The 23,945-nt window shown below is 35.8% G+C and overlaps 2 protein-coding genes across 3 annotated transcripts in view; one reads left to right on the top strand and one right to left on the bottom strand.

The window, feature by feature from the left end:
* Positions 1-6,962, bottom strand: part of LOC144978718 (glycogen [starch] synthase-like) — a 26,999-nt gene extending 20,037 nt beyond the window's left edge. The window contains exons 1-2 of the mRNA XM_078925140.1: positions 6,552-6,962; positions 397-578 (exon numbers count right to left, since the gene is read on the bottom strand). Of these exons, the coding sequence (XP_078781266.1) occupies positions 397-578; positions 6,552-6,699 (330 nt within the window). The 5' untranslated portion in view covers positions 6,700-6,962. The remainder of the gene's footprint in view (positions 1-396; positions 579-6,551) is intronic.
* LOC144978719 (TNF receptor-associated factor 6-like) lies at positions 6,849-22,917 on the top strand. Of its 2 annotated transcripts, none has more exons than XM_078925142.1 (7): positions 6,849-7,207; positions 10,362-10,592; positions 12,313-12,469; positions 14,234-14,398; positions 15,647-15,715; positions 17,672-17,749; positions 19,741-22,917. In XM_078925142.1, the coding sequence occupies exons 2-7, from the start codon at positions 10,372-10,374 to the stop codon at positions 20,998-21,000; spliced, it is 1,950 nt and encodes a 649-aa protein (XP_078781268.1). In that variant the 5' UTR covers positions 6,849-7,207; positions 10,362-10,371; the 3' UTR covers positions 21,001-22,917. The 2 variants fall into 2 exon arrangements, with proteins under 2 accessions (XP_078781268.1, XP_078781269.1); XM_078925143.1 differs by having other exon boundaries at positions 7,084-7,254.
* The last annotated feature ends 1,028 nt before the right edge of the window (positions 22,918-23,945 follow it).

A 23,945-nucleotide genomic window follows, 5' to 3' on the forward strand; every position in this document is an offset into this window, starting at 1 on the left:
ATATGCATGGAAAATCGAACAAATTTGTTCGATTTTCAATGAGGGTGAATTCGAGAGAGTTAATGAAGTGAGAAAAGTTTTTGTTTTCTAAACTTTCCTGTATATTTTGGATTCACACTGGCGAAATACGTTCTACTGATACTGTGCCCACTCTGACTGACAGCACCATTATTTAATGATCTCCTGCTTCCTTTCTATATATAAAAGCATACATATTCTGTCCTATAATGAGAAAACGACAGTTTCACTCAATTATTATCAATACACAAGGAACAATTCTTTCTTCATTTTTTACAGGGGGCTATTCCAAATGATTACCCGAATATCTCAAGTCCAGTTACTCTTACAAAAACAAGTATTCATTACATAGGGCTCTGTGTGCCTTAAATTTCATACCTTAATACCAGCCTTCCTCATTTCACTTATTGTCTGACGATAGACAGGGTGATGAGGCTCCAACAACTCCACCTCTGTGCGGACGCATGCCTCGTTGTAAGGCCCCATCAGACAATATTGCTCTCCCCATTCCTCCACAGTAACAGGAGCTTTGGTCTTGATAACTGTGTATATGCCACCAACTGAATTTAAAAAAACGTAAACAAAATAAGAAATTTACCTTGATTGTAAAGCACTGGAATATACATGAACGTTTAGAAAAAGAAATCAAAATAATGACATCTTATTGAGTGAGGAGGTGGGTGGGCATTTTTATATAATTGTAGGGCTAAAATTCATCAGTTGTATGTCTTTATGATAAAAGCATGCTATCCTGATGAGAAAGTGTCTATCAAAACCATTCTTTTAAAAACACAATTTTCTCTAATGCAATCGTGGCGGGAACTATGTTCAAGTGGTATGTGCTTGGTTTCAGTATTTCAACTTAAGCATTTTGATTTTAGCGGAAATTTATCAATTCATAGTGTTTTTATGCACCTCCGTTTACGGTGTATCTTAATGGATCGTTTTTATGCACCTCCGTTACGCATGCGCATTCCACCCAATCTCATCAGCAATATTGTGTTTCTGTATTTGGATATGACAAAATTTATATTGTGACATCTGTAGGATGTCTTATTTAAATAAAAATAATAATAATCTAAAAAATCGAAATATAAAACCAGAAAATAGAAGTTGCATTGAAGGTAAAATAATGTTTTAGTAAGACTTTATTAAATGTGATGAATAGTCAGGTGGCTCCGTAGCGTAGTGGACAACCTGTCAGACTCTAACCTTGAAAGTACAGGGTTCGATTCCCATTGTGGGCATTATTTTTTTTAGTTTACTTTATTAAGACATAATTTTTGTTGTTATGTTTGTTTTTTTTTCTTTTTTCTTTTTTGTTTTTCAAAACCTTTTTATCATGTTTTTTAAAAAAAATATCAATTTTAATTTTCTAAAATTATTTATTTATTTAAGATCAGTATTTGTGTGCCGTGTTTCTTTTTACCTTTGATTTTTAAAAATTATTGTTATTATTCTTTAATTTATTATCATTGTATAAACGTACATCAGTAATCACTAAGCAGCGTGCTAAATTACAATCTAAAACTATTTAAACCTCATGGACGTATGCAACAACATTTTCATTAATGAACCACCACCGCCAAAGGAGGTGCATAAAAAAGTTGCGCTTTTTTTTTTACACCGCCAACGGAGGTGCATAAAAACGGTGCGTTTTTTGTACACCTCCAACGGAGGTGCATAAAAACGCCACCTTATCAATTAGCAGCATATAAACGTTATCACTTAGCAGCATATAAACGTTATCACTTAGCAGCATATACATGATCACTGGGAAAATACCAAAGCATATGACCATATATCGATGCATTATAAAAGCTGTGAGATAAAATGTACGAAATGTACGAGAAATACCGTTTTAGTCATTGAAAGAGTACGCATGCGCGGGGGGGGGGGGGGGGGGGGAGTTGCTTGTGTTTTTGTCTCTTTACCAAGTTCATCATTATTCGAATTTTTACAACAAATTCGTGCCTAATTCATGTTTTGGTTCAATTGGAATTCATCATTGAAACGTTCAGATCGAAGAAATTTGACCTGACTTGGATGCTGATGTGAACAATTTAAGAATAATTTAAGACTTTCTCCGTCGACTTTGGCGGGAACTGTGGTAGCCATTTTGTTTCCAAATAGTTACGGTAAACAAAAAGTGACCTCATAGGAATTCCTGGAAGTGTGGTAGCTTAACATCAAAAGGATCGAGGCTGGAGAAGGTAGATTGAAAGAGAATCCTACTGATTGTTACGACAAAAGGTGAGAGAGGAGTGAGAAAGAGGGAAAGGAAGAGACAACAGGGAGAAAGAGAGCGAAAGTTGAGTGATAAAAAAGATAAGGATAAGGATAGCCGACTAATCTGTAACTGTAACGCAGGACTTTAACTGTAACTGTTACATTACTAGCCATCAAGCAATATGAGTTCAGATAGAAGCAGCAAAACGTCCACGAGACAATCTAGAAAGGATTCGAGGAAAGAGGACACAAATTGTGGAAAGTGTGACAGAGATGTTGGGAAGAATGATCATGCATTAAAATGTGACATGTGTGAGCTGTGGCACCACACTTCTTGTGAAGGAGTTAGTGACTCACTATACAAAGCAATACAGGATGCAGAAGCCGACAAAACACAGGGCCTACACTGGTACTGTAAGAAATGTAATAGGTTTGCCAGTGGATTTATGTCAGGGCTACAGCGCCTATCGGCCAGACAAGACGCCCTAGAAGAAAATTTTGGCGCACTCGAAGCACGAGTTTCAGAGAAACTTAAGGAGGTGGATGAATCAAACGAAGACCTAGGTAAGAAGGTGCAATCCTTGGAGGAGAGAGTAGTCAAACATCCTTCTGAATATGTAGAGCTAACAGTCAAAGAGGTGCAGGATAGGCAAGAAAGAAGGCTAAACATTATTTTCTACAATTTGGCCGAAAGCTCTGCCGAGGACCCAAAGCAGGTGAAAAGCGATGACCTCAGGACAGTGAGTGATATACTGGACCAAGTGGGCATTAAAGTTCCCTTTACCAATCCCACTCGCCTAGGAAAGAAGGAATCGACATCGGCAAGACCCCTCAGGATACAAACAACAAGTGAAGAAGATGCCACTAGAATCTTAAGGATCGGGAGGAAACTCAGGGAGATTGAAACTCTCAATACAATCTATGTAAACAAGGACAGGACCCCTTTAGAACGAGAGGAATGGAAGAAACTACTAGTAGAGCGGAAAGAGAAAAACCAAGAATCAAGAGCAGAAGGCAAAGAGGAAAACTGGGTCATCCGCAACAACAGAGTTGTCCAAGGGAAGCCTCAGGATCATCTCTAGCTCAGAAACCACTGGAGAACAGACAAATTGTACATAAACCTAATTTAAATTGTTATTCACCTGTAAATATTGTTAGAATTAACCAAAGTTTTGTTCGAGGTGGGTTAAGGATTTTATTAACTAATGTAGACGTAATAACCACAAAGATGCCCGATTTGCTGCAGCTTATTGAAGATCATGAACCTGACATTGTTGCCTTGACAGAAGTAAAACCGAAGTACAGTAAAACCACCCTCACAGAGGCAGAGATATGTATTGAGGGTTATCACACCCCAATTCATAATTTAGAAATGGATGGGAGAGGAATCTGTATATATTTTTCCACTAAACTTAGCGTGGCGGAATTCAAATGTACAAGTACACAATACTTTTCTGAATGTGTTTGGGCTAACGTTTCTCTTGGAAACAATCATAAACTTCTGTTTGGATGCATATATCGTAGTCCGTCAAGCACCTATGAAAATAATAGAAACCTGGAAAATATGTTACGTGCCATAGTAGATATGATCCCAGAGCGCCTAGTAATTGTTGGGGACTTTAATTATCCCCATATAAACTGGGAGGAATGTGCAGCTACAGTTGAAGGTTCAGACAGTGATTTATTTACATAATGCCTCATGGACTGTTTCTTAACACAACATATCGAAAGACCAACACGATATAGGGGGGACCAACAACCATCAGTACTAGATTTAGTGTTAACATCGAGGAGAATGTTGTGAATAACACCCAGTATCTGGCCCCAGTGGGCAGCAGTGATCATTGTACCATCATATTCGATTATACATGTCAAACACAGGCAATTGAAAGTAAAACCGTGAAGTACAAATATGACAAAGGGGACTACAGAGGAATGAGACAATATCTTGGTGGCATAGACTGGGCCCATACACTTAATGAATGCAGTGAGCAAGAGGATTGGGACACTTTCCAGAATATATTAGAATCCGCGATGAAGCAATACATACCTGTGCACAAGGCTAACGACACTAAAAGAAAGAGAAAAAGAAATCTATATATGAACAAAGAAGGGTTTAGACTTATCAAGACTAAAGACAGATCATGGCAAAGATACCTTCAGACCAGAAATAGCCTTGATTACAGGTTGTATTGTGACGCCAGAAATACACTGAGAAGTTACACAAGGAAGCTTAAGAGCGATTTTGAGGAGAGTATTTCAAATGAGATCCAAGAAAACCCAAAAGCCTTTTGGAAATACACCCAATCGAGAACAACAATAAGAAGCGGGGTAGGTGATCTGCGGGACAGTAATGGAGACCTGCAAAACGAGGACATTATAAAAGCAGAAATAATGAACAAATTCTTCTGTGGTGTATTTACACATGAGGACACTAACCATGTGCCAGCATTGGAGACAAGACATTACAGCGAGGCACTTGTCAGTATAGTTATAAAGAAAGAAGACATACTGAAAAATATTATGAAGCTTAACCCAGGCAAATCAGCAGGACCTGATGGACTCCACCCTCGAGTGCTAAGGGAAATTGCGAATGAAATTGCCACACCGCTTCAAATCATATTCACAACGTCGTTACACAACGGGAACTTGCCACAACAATAGAAACTTGGACAGGTTACTCCAATATTTAAAAAAGGTGATAGAAACACTCCTGGCAATTATCGACCTGTGAGTCTGACAGCAGTTCCGTGCAAAGTGATGGAGGCAATAATTAAGGAACATGTGATGGAGCATATGGTCACAAACAATCTGTTCTGTGATGAGCAACATGGCTTCGTGCCTCGGAGATCATGCATAACACAACTAATTACCTGCATTGATGAATGGACAGACGCCTTGGATAGGGGAGAACCGATGGATGCGGTATACCTCGACTTTAAAAAGGCATTTGATATTGTACCCCATGAAAGGCTCATTCAAAAACTACATAGCTATGGCATCAGAGGAAAGATAAACGAATGGATATCTAACTTCCTGCACGACAGAAAACAGAGAGTCTCACTGAACGGGCACACATCACAGTGGTCGGATGTCACCAGCGGCATTCCACAGGGGAGTGTTCTGGGTCCAGTATTATTCGTGGTATTCATCAATGATCTACCTGATGTTGTAAAAAACGTGATCAGAATATTTGCTGACGATACAAAGTTGTTTGGACCTGTAAGAACAGAAAGTGACCGACATACTATACAAGATGATATCGACAAATTATCAGACTGGTCAGACAAGTGGCTGTTAAAGTTTAATGCAAGCAAATGCAGCGTAATGCATCTTGGTTACAAAAATCCAAAGCACACATACAGAATGAGAGACGATAACGGAGTGTACCAGCAGCTAGGGGAAACAGAAGTAGAAAAGGATTTAGGAGTGCATGTAGACAACAGACTATCCTTCCACCATCATGTCAACTATGCAATAAATAGAGCAAACAGAACTCTCGGAATTATTAAAAGGATAATCACCAGCAGAAATAATGATATTATTAGGCGGCTCTACACTGCTCTGGTACGACCATCACTTGAATATGGTAATGCACCGAGGATATCACAGCATGTCGGTGACATGGATAAAATTGAAAGGGTACAAAGGAGAGCAACGAAGCTTTGTTCAGATTTGAAGCATCTACCATATGAAGATAGACTGAGGCATCTCAAACTACCATCATTGTACTACAGAAGACAAAGAGGAGACATGATACAAGTATATAAGATAATAAACGAGAAAGATAGAGTAGATAGAGAGCAAATACTACCAGAGAGCACATTTAATAGAACGAGAGGACATAGCGACAAATTAAAAAAAAGACAGGCCAGATTAAATGTAAGAAAATGCTCCTTTGGACTCAGAGTGACAGATAACTGGAACAGCCTTCCAGAAGATGTAATTAAAGCGAGGACAGTAAATGAGTTCAAAGACAAGTTAGACAAACACTGGCATTACAAGCGTTACCAGCTCCGCCCCAACCATGCAGGTGCGCGTAGATATATCAGAGATAGTGCAGAACGGGTATTACAGGCATAGCCTTCAACCCGAAGAAGAGGTATCAAGGTATAAAACTAAACATATTCATCTATGGACGTGCACAAAAGTAAAAATCTTTATATTCTTATGCAAAATATTCCATTGGTTGCACGTTATTTAGTGAGATCTCATGCAAAACGTAAACTTTGCTTTTCTTCAAGAGCATGTTACAATTTTCATCACTATTAAGAGTCTATTTCTAGATAGACAATTGTTTTTACCTTTATTGGCAACTTCCCATGCAATCTCAAATAACCATTGGTTTTTGGCAGTTGCCGAGGCCCCTCTATCCAAAACGATGTCATCTACATCTGGCTCAAAATTTTTTAGTGAACGATAGAAACTGTTCCTTCTCTTTTGAAGCGCCATTGTTTTTTATATTAAAATCCACCCTTGTACGAAATAAGGACACCCTCTGGAATAACCTGGACACTGACACTGTCCTGTCACATCATTCTACATTGATATTGTGAAGTTTGGAGGGGTCATGAGGTGAAGGTCAATTTGAATTCTGCTATATCCTTGACCTTATATGAACTGCACGTCCTTACATTACATCAAAGTAGCTTTGACTCTATCTATTCAAGTTTTCTTTTATATTAGTCTTTATTATTCAAGTTTAGGCTATGACTGATAAGTCTACTGATAACAAAGATCCAAAATTTAATTTATTAAAAAAGAAACCTATTTGTAGGTATTAGGGACTCTCCCCAGGAAAAAGGAGAGACAACAAATCACTTCCTGTTACTTTCCGGCTAAGACACAACAAGGAAAAACACTGGGATCCCTTCACCGACTTACCAACCTACATGATTTAATCTCATGCGAGTTTGTTTTTATAATGTAGTGTTGAGGCCACCCAGAATAATCACACAAGGTAATTGGAATTATCCCGTGTTCGAGTCTTTGATCTACTACGAAATGGTTTGTCTTTCTAACTAATAAAGTCTAAAATTAAAATTGAATGAATGACACCCACTCAGTGACTCAGTCATTTATTGGGCCACTTCAGTATGAACATCATCATTCATCATGCCTTCACTCAAAAGAGAAATCTTTTTGCAACCTATTTCGCTATCAAAGACTTGCATTTTTCAAATTTTTTTTCAACTTTGTGATTCCTTGTCCTTAAAAATTTCGACATTTTTAGCTGGTTGATTCGGCTCTTGTTGGTCATTTCTTCTTGTTGACATAATGTTACCAGGTCAGTTCTGAAACTGAAACGCAAGCTATCCTCCTGGCATTATTAAATGACTTTGGTGACGTCCCCTGACGTATTTTGATAATTTGACTTCTGATTAAAAGTTTTGATAACCACTGTCATCCATCCCCTCAACGGAAGAATTTACATCAATTCAGTTGTCCAATAGAAAAAAAGGACAATCTTAATATTAAACTTAAGGTTCCAATCATTATTTACAAACCAGTTTGTTTTCGTTTAAAAGGTAGGTTTTTCGGAAGGGCTTCTGCCGTTTCACAGAATGCCCCCAAAAAGGGGTGGGTGTGATGAACATGATATGAAAGTGATATGAAAATGTATAATTAAATCAATTAATTATTAATACTTTACAAAACCACTACCATATCAATCTCACAGATGAGTTGCAACCATCACAGTCATATAAGTGCCTTAGGCAGAACTTCTTCTCAGTTCGGGTAGTCGACAAATGGAATCGCTTGCCTGCAACAGTTGTGGACGCCACTTCATTGCAGGCATTCAAGTGCCGTCTCGACACTCATTGTGAAACAGAAAAATACTTTTTGTGGAGTTAAATTCAGACACCTCCTTCCGCTATGTGGCATGCCCAGTTTTGAGAGACGTGAATCAAATACATTCACGACTGCACAAGAGCAGATAAAAGGCTATAAAAGCCTACATAAATCTGGACTTATATCATATCATCTCATATCATATCATATCATATCATATCATAACAAACTAACCAATTATAATCCAGAAGTGTACGAGAAACCAAAGAGTATTCTTGAGATTCAACACACAGTACATTTGTGGGGTTTAATCATAATGTTAGTTTGTCTCATCTTGAAATTATTATTATATGATTTCACAATATTCACAAATTAAACAAGTCAAATTTTAATATTCCAAATGTTCTGATAAGAATAGCAAATTGTTCTTCACTAGTAATCTATAATTCAGTCATAAGTTCAGTTTTTATAGTTGTCAAGCTATGAGAGCATAGCCTAAATTTAACTTATTATGGCCCAGCCTCCAAAGGCTTTTATTCACTTTACAGAAAGAAAATGATTTTGTTATAATTAATCAGGTCAATATAACTCAATCTATATTCCAGCTCACTCAATATATTTACACATAGTGGGCAGGGGGGTACATACCGTGTCTTCTATCCCCTTATATCTGTTTTCCAACATGCTTTCTGTCTTTGTCTTGTAATGAGGTTACTTGGTTTTGTCCTGGCCCTGGCCGGAATCCTAGCTGGGAGGGAAACAGTCAAATGCATAGTTATTGTTTTGGGAGATGATATTATTTTCCTTGTAAATCATCTCTCTGTTATGTATTATTATATTTGTTATTTTGGATTTATAATGTAAGCATTTGAGTGTATTCCTCTTTGTTGGATTTTGTGCTTGTGTCCGGGTGAAACTTATAGGTAATCTCAAACTAAGTACATCGAGGATATGCTCTTGGATTCTACATCTGATCCCTATTTGTTCCCTGTTCCCCTATGTCTTACTTTTTCTTGGGTGCTTTATTTGTAATTCTAGAACTTTTTGCTATCCCATTTTCTTCCTTTTTACTGGCGCTGATATAACCTCAATGTGTTGAAAGCGCCGTAAAACCCTTAAAAACAAACAAACAATATATTTACTTTAAATGAGTAAATGTTATATTATTTTATATTATATCAAATCACTTTATTGAGTTAAATTACATTTACTTTACTATCCAGCATCGTCCTCATTGACATTGGCTGCCCACACTCTGCGATGACAAATGTCTGCCCATTCCTCATTTCTGTTGACGGTATCTTATAACTGTCTTCCATTCATATCTGTCAATTCTAGGATATTTTTTATATCTGGACCTTGGTCTTCCTCTTCTTCGTTTGCCCTCCATTTTCCCCTTTACTACATCTTTCATTAGGGTGCATCGGTTTCAACATTTGTGACAGAAAAAAAAAATTCTCCTTTTGATCACATTTGATAGTTCTGGCATGACTCCCAGCTCTTAAAAAGAGGTGCCTAAATGAGTCAATAGATAAATATCTAATATAAATATATATGTATTCTGTGTTTACTTAATAAAGGCCAAGGGCCGAAACGTCATTTGTTTTATGTTGTTCATTCATGAATCAGATTACTCCCTTTATCTTTATCTCCCAGCTCTTCCAGTATGCTGTTATTTGTTCTTCTTTACATCCAGCTTACCCTCATCACCCTTCTGTAAAACCACATTTCAACAGAGTTTATATGTTTTATGTCTTTGTTACAAAATGAGACCCAATCAGACTGTCAGTAATCGCACCATATTCAATCTGAAAGTAGGTCAGAAGTTTGTTTACTTTGCAACCAAGATTTCACTTTCTTTATAAAAAGGAGACCCAAGTGGAGAAGATGTTTGAGGGGTGTTGAATGGATACAAGAGAGCACATTGGGTAACAGTTGTAAAAGGAATTTTTTCGGATATCGAATTTTTTTTTTTTTTCTTGGGTTATTCAGTTATATGGCAATTTCTTTTTGGTTTAAGGATAGTTTGATCATAGTGGCTTTCAGTTTATTGATACTTGATCAACAGAAATAAAGAGGAAAAAAATGACAACATTTTGATTTGTTTTCGGTTTAGACAATTTTGGTTTAACCATTTTTTGTATAGTTATTGATTAAAGAATTTTACTTTTTATTACTTTATTGAAAAAATTTTCAGGATTGCATGTCATATATGATGTGAGATTAAAAAATTTCTCCCTTTCACTTTTCAATATTTTTTTCGGTGCTTTTAAAAAAATTTCACTTGATTTTGAATAGATTTGCATTTATTTCTTCAACAGACATCAAAACATGAGCAACAGTAGCTTGAGTGGAACACCGTTGTTGTCATCAGGTCCTGAAAGTGACATCCCAGAATCTTTGTCCACAGCTAGGGAGGGTTATGACTATATCTTTGTTCCAAAGTTTGGATCTGGTTATGAGTGTCCCATCTGCTTATTGATCCTTAGAGAACCCAGACAAACTAAGTGTGGTCATAGATTCTGCAGAGACTGCCTTTCTCATTGGATGAAGTAAGGAAGTAAAATAAGATGTCAGATTTTTGGAAGGAAATCGTTGTTCATTACTGTATCGTGATTGAGGTGGACACACAATATTAAAAAAAAAACTGAAAAGACTAGATGACTGATATTGTCGTAGAAAGTAGAGGATAGTGCTTGGGGTTATAGCAGCACATCTTTGACTCAGTTTTTAACTTGCATAAGTCATTATTTTTCATTGCTGTTGAATCACTCTGAACTTGCAGTTAGGGAAATAATTTGTTTTCAAAATACCTTTTCAAAAATCCATCAGTTAGAATTATAACGGTAATTGTGACAAATATAACACTAATTTATATCTTATTTTAAAGGATTATTTTGCAACAGTGGTAGATAAAATTTAATTGTCGTTTATAATATTAAATATATATATATATATATATATATATATATATATATATATATATATATATATATATATATATATATATATATATATATATATATCAAACTAAGTTTCCAATCAGTTTTCTAGTTTTCATTGAATAGGAATCATTAATACGAGTATAAGTGCCTAGAGCTCTTATTGCATGAGATGTTGGTGCTATATAAGTGTACATTATTATTATATGGTAACATTACGGGGTGTGAGGCTAGTAAGGGATTGCTACCTGAGAAATGCTGTGTAATTTTTTAAAGTTATTCATAGTGTGGGTCATTTCATTAATATTGTTGAGACAAGGGCTTTAGAGAGTTTAGAATAGGATGACACCTAATCCACTTAGTCTTTACATGATAATGAGTTATTTTATGGATATGGGGTGGAGTCTTTTGACCTTCCGTGGTGGACTTTTGATGTGTCCACTATCTCCCACATCTGATTTCATTTTCCGGGTTGCTTTCTGTCTATCTTGGAATGAAATTACTTATCTTTCTCCTGGCCCTGGCTGGAACCTTTGGCTCAAAAGGAAACAGTCAAATATTTATTATTAATTTTGGGATATGATATTTTTTTCTTTGTAAATCATTCCTATATGCACTGTTGTAGTTGTTTGTTTTTGATTTATACTTATAACTGGATCAGATTTATAGGATATCTCAGACTAAGCACATTGAAAGTGTGCTCTTGGAATCTACTTCTGTTTCCTTATTTAAACCAGTCCCCTTTGTCTTACTTTTTTTTCTTATACTTTAAATTCTAAATCTAGTAATTTTTTACTATCCCATCTTCTCCTATTTTACTGACCCTGGAATGATCCAAATGTGCTGCGTGCACTGTAACATCCTTCAAAACAAAAAACAAAACAATCAAATTATGGATACGACAGAAACAACATTTCATGTAGTGCTCTTTTAATCTGTGTTTAATTGTCTGTGTGTATATTTTTTTTTTATATTGACACGCTGATACTAAAAATTCCATAGTTTTGTCATTCAACCACAAATCCTCAGTGTAATGGAAAAACCCAATTCTAGAAATGTATGTATATCATCTGTACTAAAGGTAAATAGACGAATTCAATTTTTAAAAGTTTTCAATCATTTACATGTCAGGAACACACAGTTTACACTCCTTATTACATGGAATCATTCTGAAGAAAGGGATATATCATTCATTCTGTTTTTTTCTCACTTTCCATTATACAGGGTTTTGTCATTGTACAGCCGAGTTGTATAACAGATTACTCTTTTTCATTTCTTTATCTTATTTCAATTGACATTTTTTTTCTTATTATGACATGTTAATCTTCAGTGAGAGCAGTAACCGATGTCCTGTTGACAATGAGCCTTTATCAGAAGCTGATATTTTTCCTGACAACTGCATCAAAAGGGAAATTTTGTCATGTTCAGTGCAATGTCCAAATCATGCGGCCGGATGCATAGAGCTGACCACTATTTTGCAAATGCAGGTAATGTAAAGCAGTGCTGATGGTTTTCCACAGATCCGCGGAAATCCGAGATTTTGTAGTCCAGAGGAGGAATTTCCTCCTTTTAAAAATTACATTTTCTCAAAACAATGTTCTAGCAATGAGAGAGTTGATGTGTGGTGGAACACACAGGTGTAGTTTCCCACTCTCCAGAAGTTAGTTAGAGTATCAATGATAATCTATCATCTTAATTGCTCTAAAAGTGGGGTTTAGTCCAGTAGAAATGGGGCTTAAAGGCAGTCGTTGAACATTTTCCTCCTTTTTCACATTTTGTCATCAGTAGCACTGGTAAAGGATGCGATTATGCGATTTTAAGATTAATGGGAAAATAGGGAGAGGGAGACAATTAAATAGCTGGTTGGGAAATATAAAAGAAATGACTGGGAGCATGATGAAGGACTGCTCAGAGATGGCGCTGGACAGAGAATTGGATTCAATAGTCTAATGTCACGTCCGCCCAGCAACCAGCAGCTTGGTTCTAGACAAAGAAAATCAGTACTTTTTATTCTTCATGCTGGCTAGAACTTTTTCACATGTCATGTGATCAGAATGTATCAAAGTCAAAACATGATCAGATTTATAATGTTTTTCTCCTCCGGATACACTTTTATGCTCGTCAGAGAAGTATTTCATAAGGGCATCCGCCACATTTCCAATAGTTTGGAACCAGTTACTAATTTACTATGCGTCATTACGAGGGAAGTGACGTCACGACTGTTGAATCCTATAGTGGAAGACCATGGCATTCAACCTCATTGAGAGGTAATGGTGTTGTCTTAAGTGATGTCTTTTGACTAGATGATCAGGGTACTAATCCTGGCTGGGGTTTCTGACCTCCCATTGCGGGCAGGGTAGCTCTTACTGTGTCTTCTGTCTCTTTATATCTGTTTTCCAATTTACTTTCTGTCTTTGTCTTGAAATATGAGATTACTTGGTTTTGTCCTGACCAGGTTTTGTCCTGACCCTGGCCTGAGTTCTTGGCTGGGAGGGAAACAGTCAAATGTATAGTTATTGTTTTGGGAGATGATATTTTTTTTCTTTATAAATCATCTCTATGTTATGCATTGTAATATTTGTTATTTTGAATGTGTAATGTAAACATTTGAGTGTATTCATTTTAGTTGGATCCTGTGCTGGTGTCCTGATGGGACTTTAGGTGATGTCAAATAGAGAGCTTGTGTTTTTTTCTGAACAAAATTATACCTGTTTTAAGAAGTTTTGAGTCTATTTCATAACACAAATGAGGCTTTCTTGAGGAGGGGGGGGGGGGGGGGGGGTGAAAAGGGCTTGTGGGCAGAAAGGTCAATAATAGGTTCTACTATTTATATGAATTAAAATTCCATTATAGAGCACCTCAGTGGAAGTTTAGCGCTATACAAATTAATTATTATTATTAATCAAATCTAATTAATAAACTCAGAGCTTAACAAAGGGCTCAAATCATGATGCCTGTAAGGTGATATTACAAAGGGTTGTGTGACGTCAATTTCGTTTGTTCTATACGCAGGTAGTATTTATTTATTTATCAATCACTCCCAATGCCTACCTTCGTTTTCGGGTGGGGGGAAAAGGGGGAGGTATTTGTTTTAATTATAAAGTTTGTATGTAATGTAACATTTATGTGTCTGTTACACCAGCATTATTATGTGTGCAATGCCTATAGTTATAGAATTTGTTTGTTTTTTTTTTTTGTTTTTTTTTTTGTTATTTGTTTTTTGTTATATATGTTGATTGCTATGAATTCAGAAACATTTGGATCAATGCCTTCTATCGCTGGTGCCATGCCCTCTCAGTTGCTGCTGTGTATTTCCAAGACGAGACATTGAAGATCACCTGCAGAACCACTGTGAATACCGCATCGTCACTTGCCAAAATTGTAAGGAAGAAACACCAGCCTGCAAGCTAGAAGAAGTATGTTGGGGTTTTTTTTCTCACTTTTCTGCAGTATATTTTTTTTATTAGTAAAATTTTACACAGACAGTTTGTTTCTCAAGACACATTTTTACTGTATTTGTTTTTATTGACTCTGTGAATCCTTGATTTGGCTATGAATTTTTTTCACTTAAAATTGATATTGTAAAGTGCCCAGAGCTTGTGTTTTACACGAGAATGAGCGCTCTATAAATGTGTATTATTATTATTATTATTATTATTATTATTATTATTATTATTATTATTATTATTATTATTATTATTATTATTATTATTATTATTATTATTATTATTTTTAATGTGACTTTTTGTTTCAATCTTGTGTTATGTTCGGTTGAATAGAGTGTAAAAATGGGTTTTAAGACAAAAAAAAACAGATTTACAAAATTAGAGATGTTACTCATTTGACTGATTACATTTATTCTTCTCTATTTAATTAAACTTTCATTAATTCCCGGCATACCAGACATACCAAATTGCTGTAAGTAAGATAAGATAAGATATACTTTATTCATCCAAAAAATGGAAATTCGTTTACAGACGTGGCATGCATGAAAATGTATAAACACAAAGTTGAGAATCTATGGCTTCAATGTATACATATATAATATATGCAAATGCACAAAAATGTAAAAATATACAACCAAGAACCAATAGCAACACTTTATATATTAATTTGATAAATAAGATAATAACATCAAACAATTTTTAATTCTGAAACAATGTTTACAGAATAATCTCCATTTTTTAGTCATGTATTTACTCAATGTGTCCCTGTATTTACACAGGTGTAGAACAAGTGCTGCTATGGATCTTGTGGTATGACACTCGCTTTCGGATCGGAAGGTCCTGGGTTCGATCCCATGGCGCATAGTGGAGTCCTTGGAAAAAGCTCTTTACTCACAATCTCTCACGATACTCAAGTGTAAAATGAGTACCTGGATGTTAACAGCATTTTCTTTGTCGGAAAAAAATTTGTATTATCGCCTAACAGGCATCATGTCTTGTTCTACATGTTGCTGTTAGTCAGGAACCCTTTGTAAAGCACTTTGAGCAGGTTTAGTGGATATTGCGCTATATAAAAGTTCATTTTTATTTTACTGTGATGACCTTGTATTTGTTACTAATCACACAACAGAGAAATAAACATTTAACATTAAAGATTTATTTTGTTTTAAACCGTCATCTTTTATTGATTAATCCTATAAATTTCTTTTCTCTCTGCAGCACAAATCTCAATGTCCAAAGGAAGTTATCAAATGCTCTTACTGTGGTCTTGAAATTTGTAGAGAAAAGGTTTGTGTTCTATGTTGATGTGACAATCATAAAATTATATTATGTGAAGCAATATTTAATGCTTGTTACGTTTTCATCAAGTACAAAGTTATTTAAGTCATTCACTAAAGATATAGGGATGCCTTAAATGTTTATAAATAATAATGGTGGTAATGGTAATAATGACAATGATAATTATATAGACCTGTAAATTCTCAGTCAATTAACTGAAATCAGTCAATTCGTCAAATTCAAATATTTTTAAAAAGGGAAGAAAGAAATGAATAAAGAAAGAATTCATGAATCGTAGTCGATTGACTGTAAAGTTAACTAGGAATGTTCCACAGCCCCACGCATAGCTCATGGGCCGTTTATATTAATGATGGATATATATTGCCAAGGCTAAGCGACGCTTTTTAGAATTGCCCCAGTGTATTTTCACACAGCCTTCGTGAAATTATTTTTTCACTTTCGAAACCTGTCGTAGCCAATTTTAACTGAGCCGCCGAGCGATAAATTTCACTGTTTCGTCTAAGCCAAAATTGACCACATTTACTTGAAGGACAGGAAAAGTATGAGAAAGAAAAATTCGAAACACCGGAAGTTCGTTATGTAGACACCTTCAAATCGAAAGTTAAATGATTGCTACAAGCACATCTCGATTACCTCATGTTGTAAACAAACTGGTTGACCGTTTCTAAGTTTCTTCACTGATTGAGTACCTAATTACAAGGAACAATGGTAAGTAGCCTAATTAATTCCCTCGAAATTTAGTTTTCTGCCATTGCTTTGCTCAAGTGAGCTTGCTGTTTACCTTTCATTTTGATTCTTTGGATTTTACCGCTACGACGAATTACGAAGAGTTTCAGTTTCAGTCAATTTTTATAGAGCTCATTTACAGGTCTATAATTATAACAAAAATAATTTACAAATGCAAAGAAGGGAAAGAATTCCCTTTTTTAAAAATTACAATTTTTTAAAAAATCAAATACTAACCATATTTCCAATAGATATTATATGTGTATATCAAGTCATTTGAACACCCTTGTATCAAACAGTGATTATTAGAAATTATAAAAGCTTGCGAAAGCAGTCTGAACGGTGAAATCGTTTCACTTCAACACAAATATCATCACTATCACGAAGCACAACCCCCAAAGGCAACTTTTGATCATTGATAGCCAAAATAATCTTTTAAAGTTTAAATAAAGGAAACTTGTCTTATTTTTCTTTCTTTATTTATTTGTAAGATCATTGTTGATGTAATAAAAACATTTATGATAATAGCAATGATAATCTATATCCATATACAAATTGAGCCAACATATTATATTATATTGATGTCTTATGCAAATCACTGCGACGCTTTGTTCATGTATAATGTAACCATGAGTTTATTCAATGCTACTCAAAGGAGAAGAGATGCGATTATATGCCACTCAATTGATCATGAGACATTAACCCTCAATCTACTGTTTTATCAGCCACCATATTATCTCTTAAAAGCTTTCTGATATAATTATAACCCTTAAAATTGTGCATTAAGTACTCCTCTCCTCAGCGTGTTTCAGATTTTTATTTCTTTGGTTTATTTTTTTTTTTTTTTTTTTTTTATTTGAGCATTATCAGTTGATGAGTTTCTTGACAAGAAATTTTGAATTCGTGACTTTTCACTTCCTAAATGATTTAACTTTTCATTAAAATCCTGTTCTAATTAATTTCCCTTTTACGAGCAAAAGATGAATTCAGATTATAGTGTTATATAGTATCTAAACACTTTGAGAGTTGAAACTTTTGATTAATGGATACAACACAATGCTTTTTTTTATGTAATGTACCCTAAGATGTACCTTTTTGGATAAAAAAAAAAACATGAGTAAGTTAACTTATTAAATGCCATGAATAGATTAATGTTATAGTGTTTTCAGTACTTATTACTGTTTTGTTTTTTTTTTTTGTTTTTTTATCTTCCAACAGCTTAATCATCATATTGAGTGTGTATGTAAGAACGTAGTTGTCCCATGTCCATTTCATGCTGTAGGATGCAGTGAACAGGTAATGCATTATATACAAAATTGCCTATTAAATCATCATATTGGGTGTGCATGTAAGAATGCAGTTTTCCCGTGCCTATTTCATTCTATAGGATGCAATATACTAGTAATGTATTTAGTACAAAATTGCCTATTTATTCATCGTATTGAGTGTGCATGTAAGAATGTAGTTGTCCCATATCTATTTCATGCCGTAGGATGCAGTGAATTGGTAAGTACAAAATTGCATATTTAATCATGGTATAGAGTGTGTATTTAAGAACGTAGTTGTTCCATGCCCATTTCATTATTGTAGGATGCAGTGAATTGGTAAGTACAAAATTGCCTATTTAATCATCGTATTGAGTGTGCATGTCAGAATGTAGTTGTCCCATGTCTATTTCATGCCGTAGGATGCAGTGAATTGGTAAGTACAAAATTGCCTATTTAATCATCATATTGAATGTGTATGTAAGAATGTAGTTTTCCCGTGCCTATTTCATTCTATAGGATGCAATATACTTGTAATGTATTTAGTACAAAATTGCCTATTTAATCATCATATTGAATGTGTATGTAAGAATGTAGTTGTCCTGTGCCTATGTCATGCTGTAGGATGCATTGAACTGGTAACGTATGAAGTGCAAGAAGTGCCTTAACTCCTCAAAACTACTTTTTAGGGATGATTTTAGATCCTTAATGTTTTAGTCAATATATGACCTACGTTTATGTTTTATTGCGAACAATAGATATATAGTTGACTGTATAGTTATAGTTTTGGGAGATGATATTTTTTTCCTTGTAAATCATCTCTGTTATGTACTGTTATTTTTTTTTATTTCAAACATTTGAATGTACAGTGGAACCTCCCGATTACGACACCTCCGAATAGCGACAACCTCCTGATAACGACATTGGCCCGTGGTCCCGATTTTTTTTCTATTTAAGATCAGTAAAAAAAAAACCTCCAAATAACGACGTACTTTTTGATAAAACCTCCGAATAACGACATCATTTTGGCGATTTTCGGCAGTTTTCGTAGATATATGATACTAAAAATACCGAGTTTGAGTACTCAAAGTTTATAAAAACGATTCCTGCTTGAACCAATGAGAACCCAGCTTTTGAAACCAATGAGAACGCAGCTTTTTTTTTTGACGAATCTTGGCTGATATGCATTAATAAAAACCAAGGTATAAATCTAAGTGTAAGCAAGTAAACACAAAATCTTGGAAAATGTGATATTATGTGGTGATAGAAGTAGTAGTAGTAGTAGTAGTAGTAGTAATAGTAGTAGTAGTAGTAGTTGTGTTTTTGTGGGAGGAGGAATTTTATCTACCTCGCAGCACACTATCAGTGTACTCAGTTCAGATCACCTAAAAGTCTCATCCAGACACACGCAAGAACCCTCTAATGGGAATACACTACAATGTTTTGTTTGTTTTGTCAATGTTAATAAAAACTGGTCCCGCGGACCTTACCACGCCCACTTTGTCCGCCATCTTGGAAACCTCTAAATAACGACACCTCCGGATAACGACATAAAAACTCGGTCCCGTGGCATGTCGTTATCGGGAGGTTCCACTGTATTCCTCTTAGTGGGATCTTTTGCTGGTATCTTGGTGAGACTTTTAGGTTATCTCAAATTAAGTACACTGATAGTGTGCTCTTGGAATCTATATCTGTTTCCTATTTGAACTAATTCCCCTTTGTCTAACTTTTTCTTGGGTGCTTTAATTTTTTACTCTCCAATATTCTTCCTTTTTTACTGATACTAATATGACCTAAATTGTTGCAAGCGCTGTAAAGCCCTTAAAAACAAACAAAAACAAATCCAATTTCAAGCAAAGGATCCCACTTACAGGAACATGTAACATATTTAAATGCTTACAAAATATATTCAAAACAAACAACTACAACAGTAAATAACAGAGACATGATTTACAAATTAAAAAAAAGATTCCCAAGATATTATAATAAGAGATTTATTTATTCATTTATTGTCATCTGCAGATACTCCGTGAGATGGAAGAGGAACATCTGTCAGAGGAAATTCCTTCCCATTTAAAAATGTTGGCAACCTCTTTCAACGCTGTCTTAGAAGGCTTTAGCTCGTTAGCTACAGGGCTACAACACGTCAACAAGCAGACTGGGACAGCTCACAGCGACAAGGATTCACAAATCAGCATTACTGAATATGGTGTTTCAAATAGTGATAGACTGGGAAGTTCTTTGAATGATTCATTTCAGAGACAGAGATCTCAAAACCCTCGTCATTCGGGTACTCTAATTATTGAGGGTGATAACAGTAGTGCAGTGTATGAAAGTGGTATGGGTCAAAGGTCATCTTCCAGTATTGAAACCTATAACTTTGTCAACGAGGGTAATATAAGTAACAATAGTGGTAATCTTCATGTTGGAAGTCATCATTTGTATAGTTCCATGCCTCAAACCTCGGAACTTTTAGACGGTAAGAACGACAGCACAGGAGATACAAATAATCACAACAACTCTACAGCCAAATTGAACTTGACCAGTTCGCAATCAGTACCTATTTTATATCAAAGATCTGCTCATGCATCAGAGACTCCAAGCTCTGACCAAGGCTTCGGCACAGATATCTTACAACCCAACTTTGCTGAATTTGCAAACAGTTTACGAGATCTTTGCGTCCATCAGCAACAGGTTATGGGGAAACAACAGATCATCGTTTCAAACCTTTGCGCAAAATTGTCATCTGTTGAGGCCCGGTTGAAACAGTTAGAAGGAGATGGGGTTGTGGGTTCTGTACAAAGCACATGCGGTGATTATTACTGGAGCATCAATGATTTCAGCGTACATCGAGAGAAAGCTCTGAGAGAGGAAACGTCAATACTACACAGCCCAGCATTTTATTCTAGTCCTTGGGGTTACAAGCTGTGTCTTCGTGCCAATGTCAATGGCTCGTTAAACAATCAAAACGAACATTTTCTTTCTCTCTTCATTCACTTCATGCAGGGAAACAACGACCACCTTTTGAACTGGCCATTTGTAGGGCAGATTGTGTTATCCATCATTGATCAAAATCCAACTTGTAAGGAGCGCCGACATGCCATGGAAACTCTTAAAGCAAGGCCGGACATTGCAGCATTTCAAAAACCAACATCAGCAAGAAATCATAAAGGCTTCGGGTATACGGATTTCATTTCTCTGAATGTCCTCGATAACGGGAATTTTGTAAGGGATGACACACTCATTATACGAGCCCAAGTGTTCCCTTCTCCTCCTCCTTGATGGAAATTCATATTTCTTGTTTAGAATTGTTGTGATATTCCGATTCGTGATCCTAATAGGATGATTATTATTATTATTATATTAAATGTGGGAGGTGGATCTCACAAAGTTATGCTGGGTGGGGTTCCTGACCTCCCAAAGTGGGCAGGGAGGTACATACGGTGTCTGCTATCCCCTTATATCTGTTTTCCAACATGCTTTCTGTCTGTGTCTTGGAATGCGATTACTTGGTTTTGTACTGGCCCAGGCCGGAGTCCTGGCTGGGAGGGAAACACTCCGGATGAGACTTATAGGTGATCTCAAACTAAGTACATTGATGTATGCTCTTGGAATCTACATCTGATCCCTATTTGTTCCCAGTTCCCCTTTGTCTTACTTTCTTTTGGGTGCTTTAATTGTAATTCTATAACTTTTTACTATCCAATTTTCTTCCTTTTTACTGGCGCTGATATAGCCGAAATGTGTTGCAATCAAGCGCCGTAAAACCCTTAAAAACAAAACAAATGATATTGTCTTTATTGGTTTTGTGAAGACACATCTGCATTGAGGTGGGTCTGCTACAATTTACTTAATTTATAAAGATATTATCTGGATTGTATTGAATATTGGTGACCCACAGTCTCAAGATGGTATTATATAGGGATGAATCAGGCCCAGAAAAGTAAGTATAGAATTATTAATATGATGAGAAAAACGAACTTTGGGGTGTTTTCAATGTAAGAAATTGTATTCCTTCTCCACCCACCATAACGAATAAAAATTTACCCCAAGTTTCTTAGTGGGGTACTTGACCTCCCATAGTGGGCGGGGAGCTATTTGCTGTGTCTTCTATCCCTCTCTATCTGTTTTCCAATTGCTTTCTGTCTTTGTCTTGGAATGAGATTACTTGGTTTTGTCCTGACCCTGGCCGGGGTTCTTGGCTGGGAAGGAAACAGTTGAATGTATAATTATTTTTCCTTGTAAATCATCTCTGTTATGTATTGTTATTTTTTTTTATTATTTAACATATGATTTGTAAACATTTGAGTGAATTTCTTATAGTGGGATCTTGTGCTGGTGTCTGGGTGAGACTTTTAGGTGATCTCAAACTAAGTACAATGATAGTATGCTCTTGGAATCTACATCTGTTCTCTATTTGAACCATTCCCCCTTGTCTTAGTTTTTCTTTAAATCCTTTTACTTGTACATCTAGAACTAGAATGTTTTTACTATCCAATTTTCTTCCTTTTTACTGGCGCTGATATGACTTAAATGTGTTGCAAGCGCCGTAAAACCCTTAAAAACAAACATTCCGATGTAATACTGCTTTGAGACAGTGGGTCACATTTTTCAAATATTGATATTATTTAATTTTTTCGTGTTTATTGTTATGACAGATCATGCCAAAAAAAAAAAAACTCAAAAAAAAAACAATCATGAGAAAAAAAAAAAAATTATTTCTCACCAAGTTTTGTATGTGTATTATTTTCAAAGCTCAGCGTTGGAACGTAAATTGAGATATCTGTCATATGGTCTGAGATGTATTGTCATGAAGATAAGTGTCAATGCTTTTTCCTAGAAACTATAGGCTATACCCTAGAAACACCGATGAAGAATTTTTTGGCCATACTGAAGGTGGTTGGTGGGGGCTACTGATAGTGTCTTCTATCTCTCCCTATTCTGATGTCGCTTTCTCTGTGATTTTCTTCCCTTACTCTTGATTGAGGTGGCCAATCTGTTTGTCTGCCAGGGAAAGAATTCGAAAGAGTGTTTTCCTGTGAGCAATAATTTTTTTATCCTTGTAATCATCTGAGTGACTATGTGTCATTAGGAACTGTTTTAGTCTCTCCTATTTGTCGAAGACTCCTTGTCCTCACCTTGTGGGTGTGTGACTTCATGAATAAATAAATAAAATAAAAATTTCCTTTATTCACCCCACATGGGAAATTTGTTTTTAGGATCTATCTCAAGGGGAGACTGGAATAACCGCAAGCTGAGCTAGGGCGAGGTGACTTGCTCAAGCCACACAGTGCAGCAGGTATTCGAACTCTGTACCTTTCGGGTACTGTCTCCCTTGGGTGGCCTTAAACTAAGCTCTAAGGTTAATTGCTGATGGGATCTAACTGTAACTATTCCCCTTTATCTCTCTTTCTCCAGGAATGTTGCAGTTATGAAACTTAAAAATCTACTTGCCATTTGTGTTGCATGCCATCTCCCTTTTTTACAGTGCTGATATAATTTTAAAGACTCCCAACTGGGTGTGGGGTCCTTTGTCCTCCCCAGTAGGCAGGGAGACACTAAGACTCCTTCCGCACTAGGACAAAACTGTCCCGGGACAAATTTGTCCTGTCCCACAGGAGAAAACTTCTATTCAAAAGGGGTTCCGCACTAGGACAGGACTGTCCCAGGCCACACCTGCGCGAATGCATTATTTTATTTTTTACAAGATTCAAACGTTTATTTGTAGGCAATTGCAACTCTAATAATTCACATTTTATGAATCAACATAAGATACGACATGACGATAATGATTTTTTACACTGTACAATGGGATTTGTTTACATAAGATTTATATAATCATGAAATATTCTTATATCGAGAGTAATATTATTGCTACTGCTACTACTACTACTACTACTACTACTACTACTACTACTACTACTACTACCACTACTACTACCACTACTACTACTACTACTACTACTACTACTACTACTACTACTACTACTACTACTACTACTACTACTACTGCTGCTGCTGCTGCTACTACTACTACTACTACTACTATTACGACAACTACATTCCCTTGGAATAGACCCTCGAGAAAAATTTCCCCTATGGGATGAAAAAGGGAATTTTATTTTTTTAAAGTTTAAAATGTTATCTGTCTGCTCAACGCCACAGAAACATGGATAAGTTCTGGATTTATAAGCTTAGGAGGCAAGATGGCCCATGGTTAGCGCGTT

This window comes from Berghia stephanieae, chromosome 8, assembly GCF_034508935.2.
Source record: "Berghia stephanieae isolate SIO BIC M18660-M18661 chromosome 8, UCSD_Bste_1.3, whole genome shotgun sequence".
Classification (NCBI taxonomy): domain Eukaryota; kingdom Metazoa; phylum Mollusca; class Gastropoda; order Nudibranchia; family Aeolidiidae; genus Berghia; species Berghia stephanieae.

Coding starts and splice junctions, on each gene's coding strand:
- LOC144978719 (XM_078925142.1), top strand. CDS start 10,372: ATGAGCAACAGTAGCTTGAGTGGAACACCGTTGTTGTCATCAGGTCCT. Junction 15,716..17,671: donor TTGAAATTTGTAGAGAAAAG/GTTTGTGTTCTA, acceptor ATCTTCCAACAG/CTTAATCATCATATTGAGTG. Junction 17,750..19,740: donor CTGTAGGATGCAGTGAACAG/GTAATGCATTAT, acceptor TGTCATCTGCAG/ATACTCCGTGAGATGGAAGA.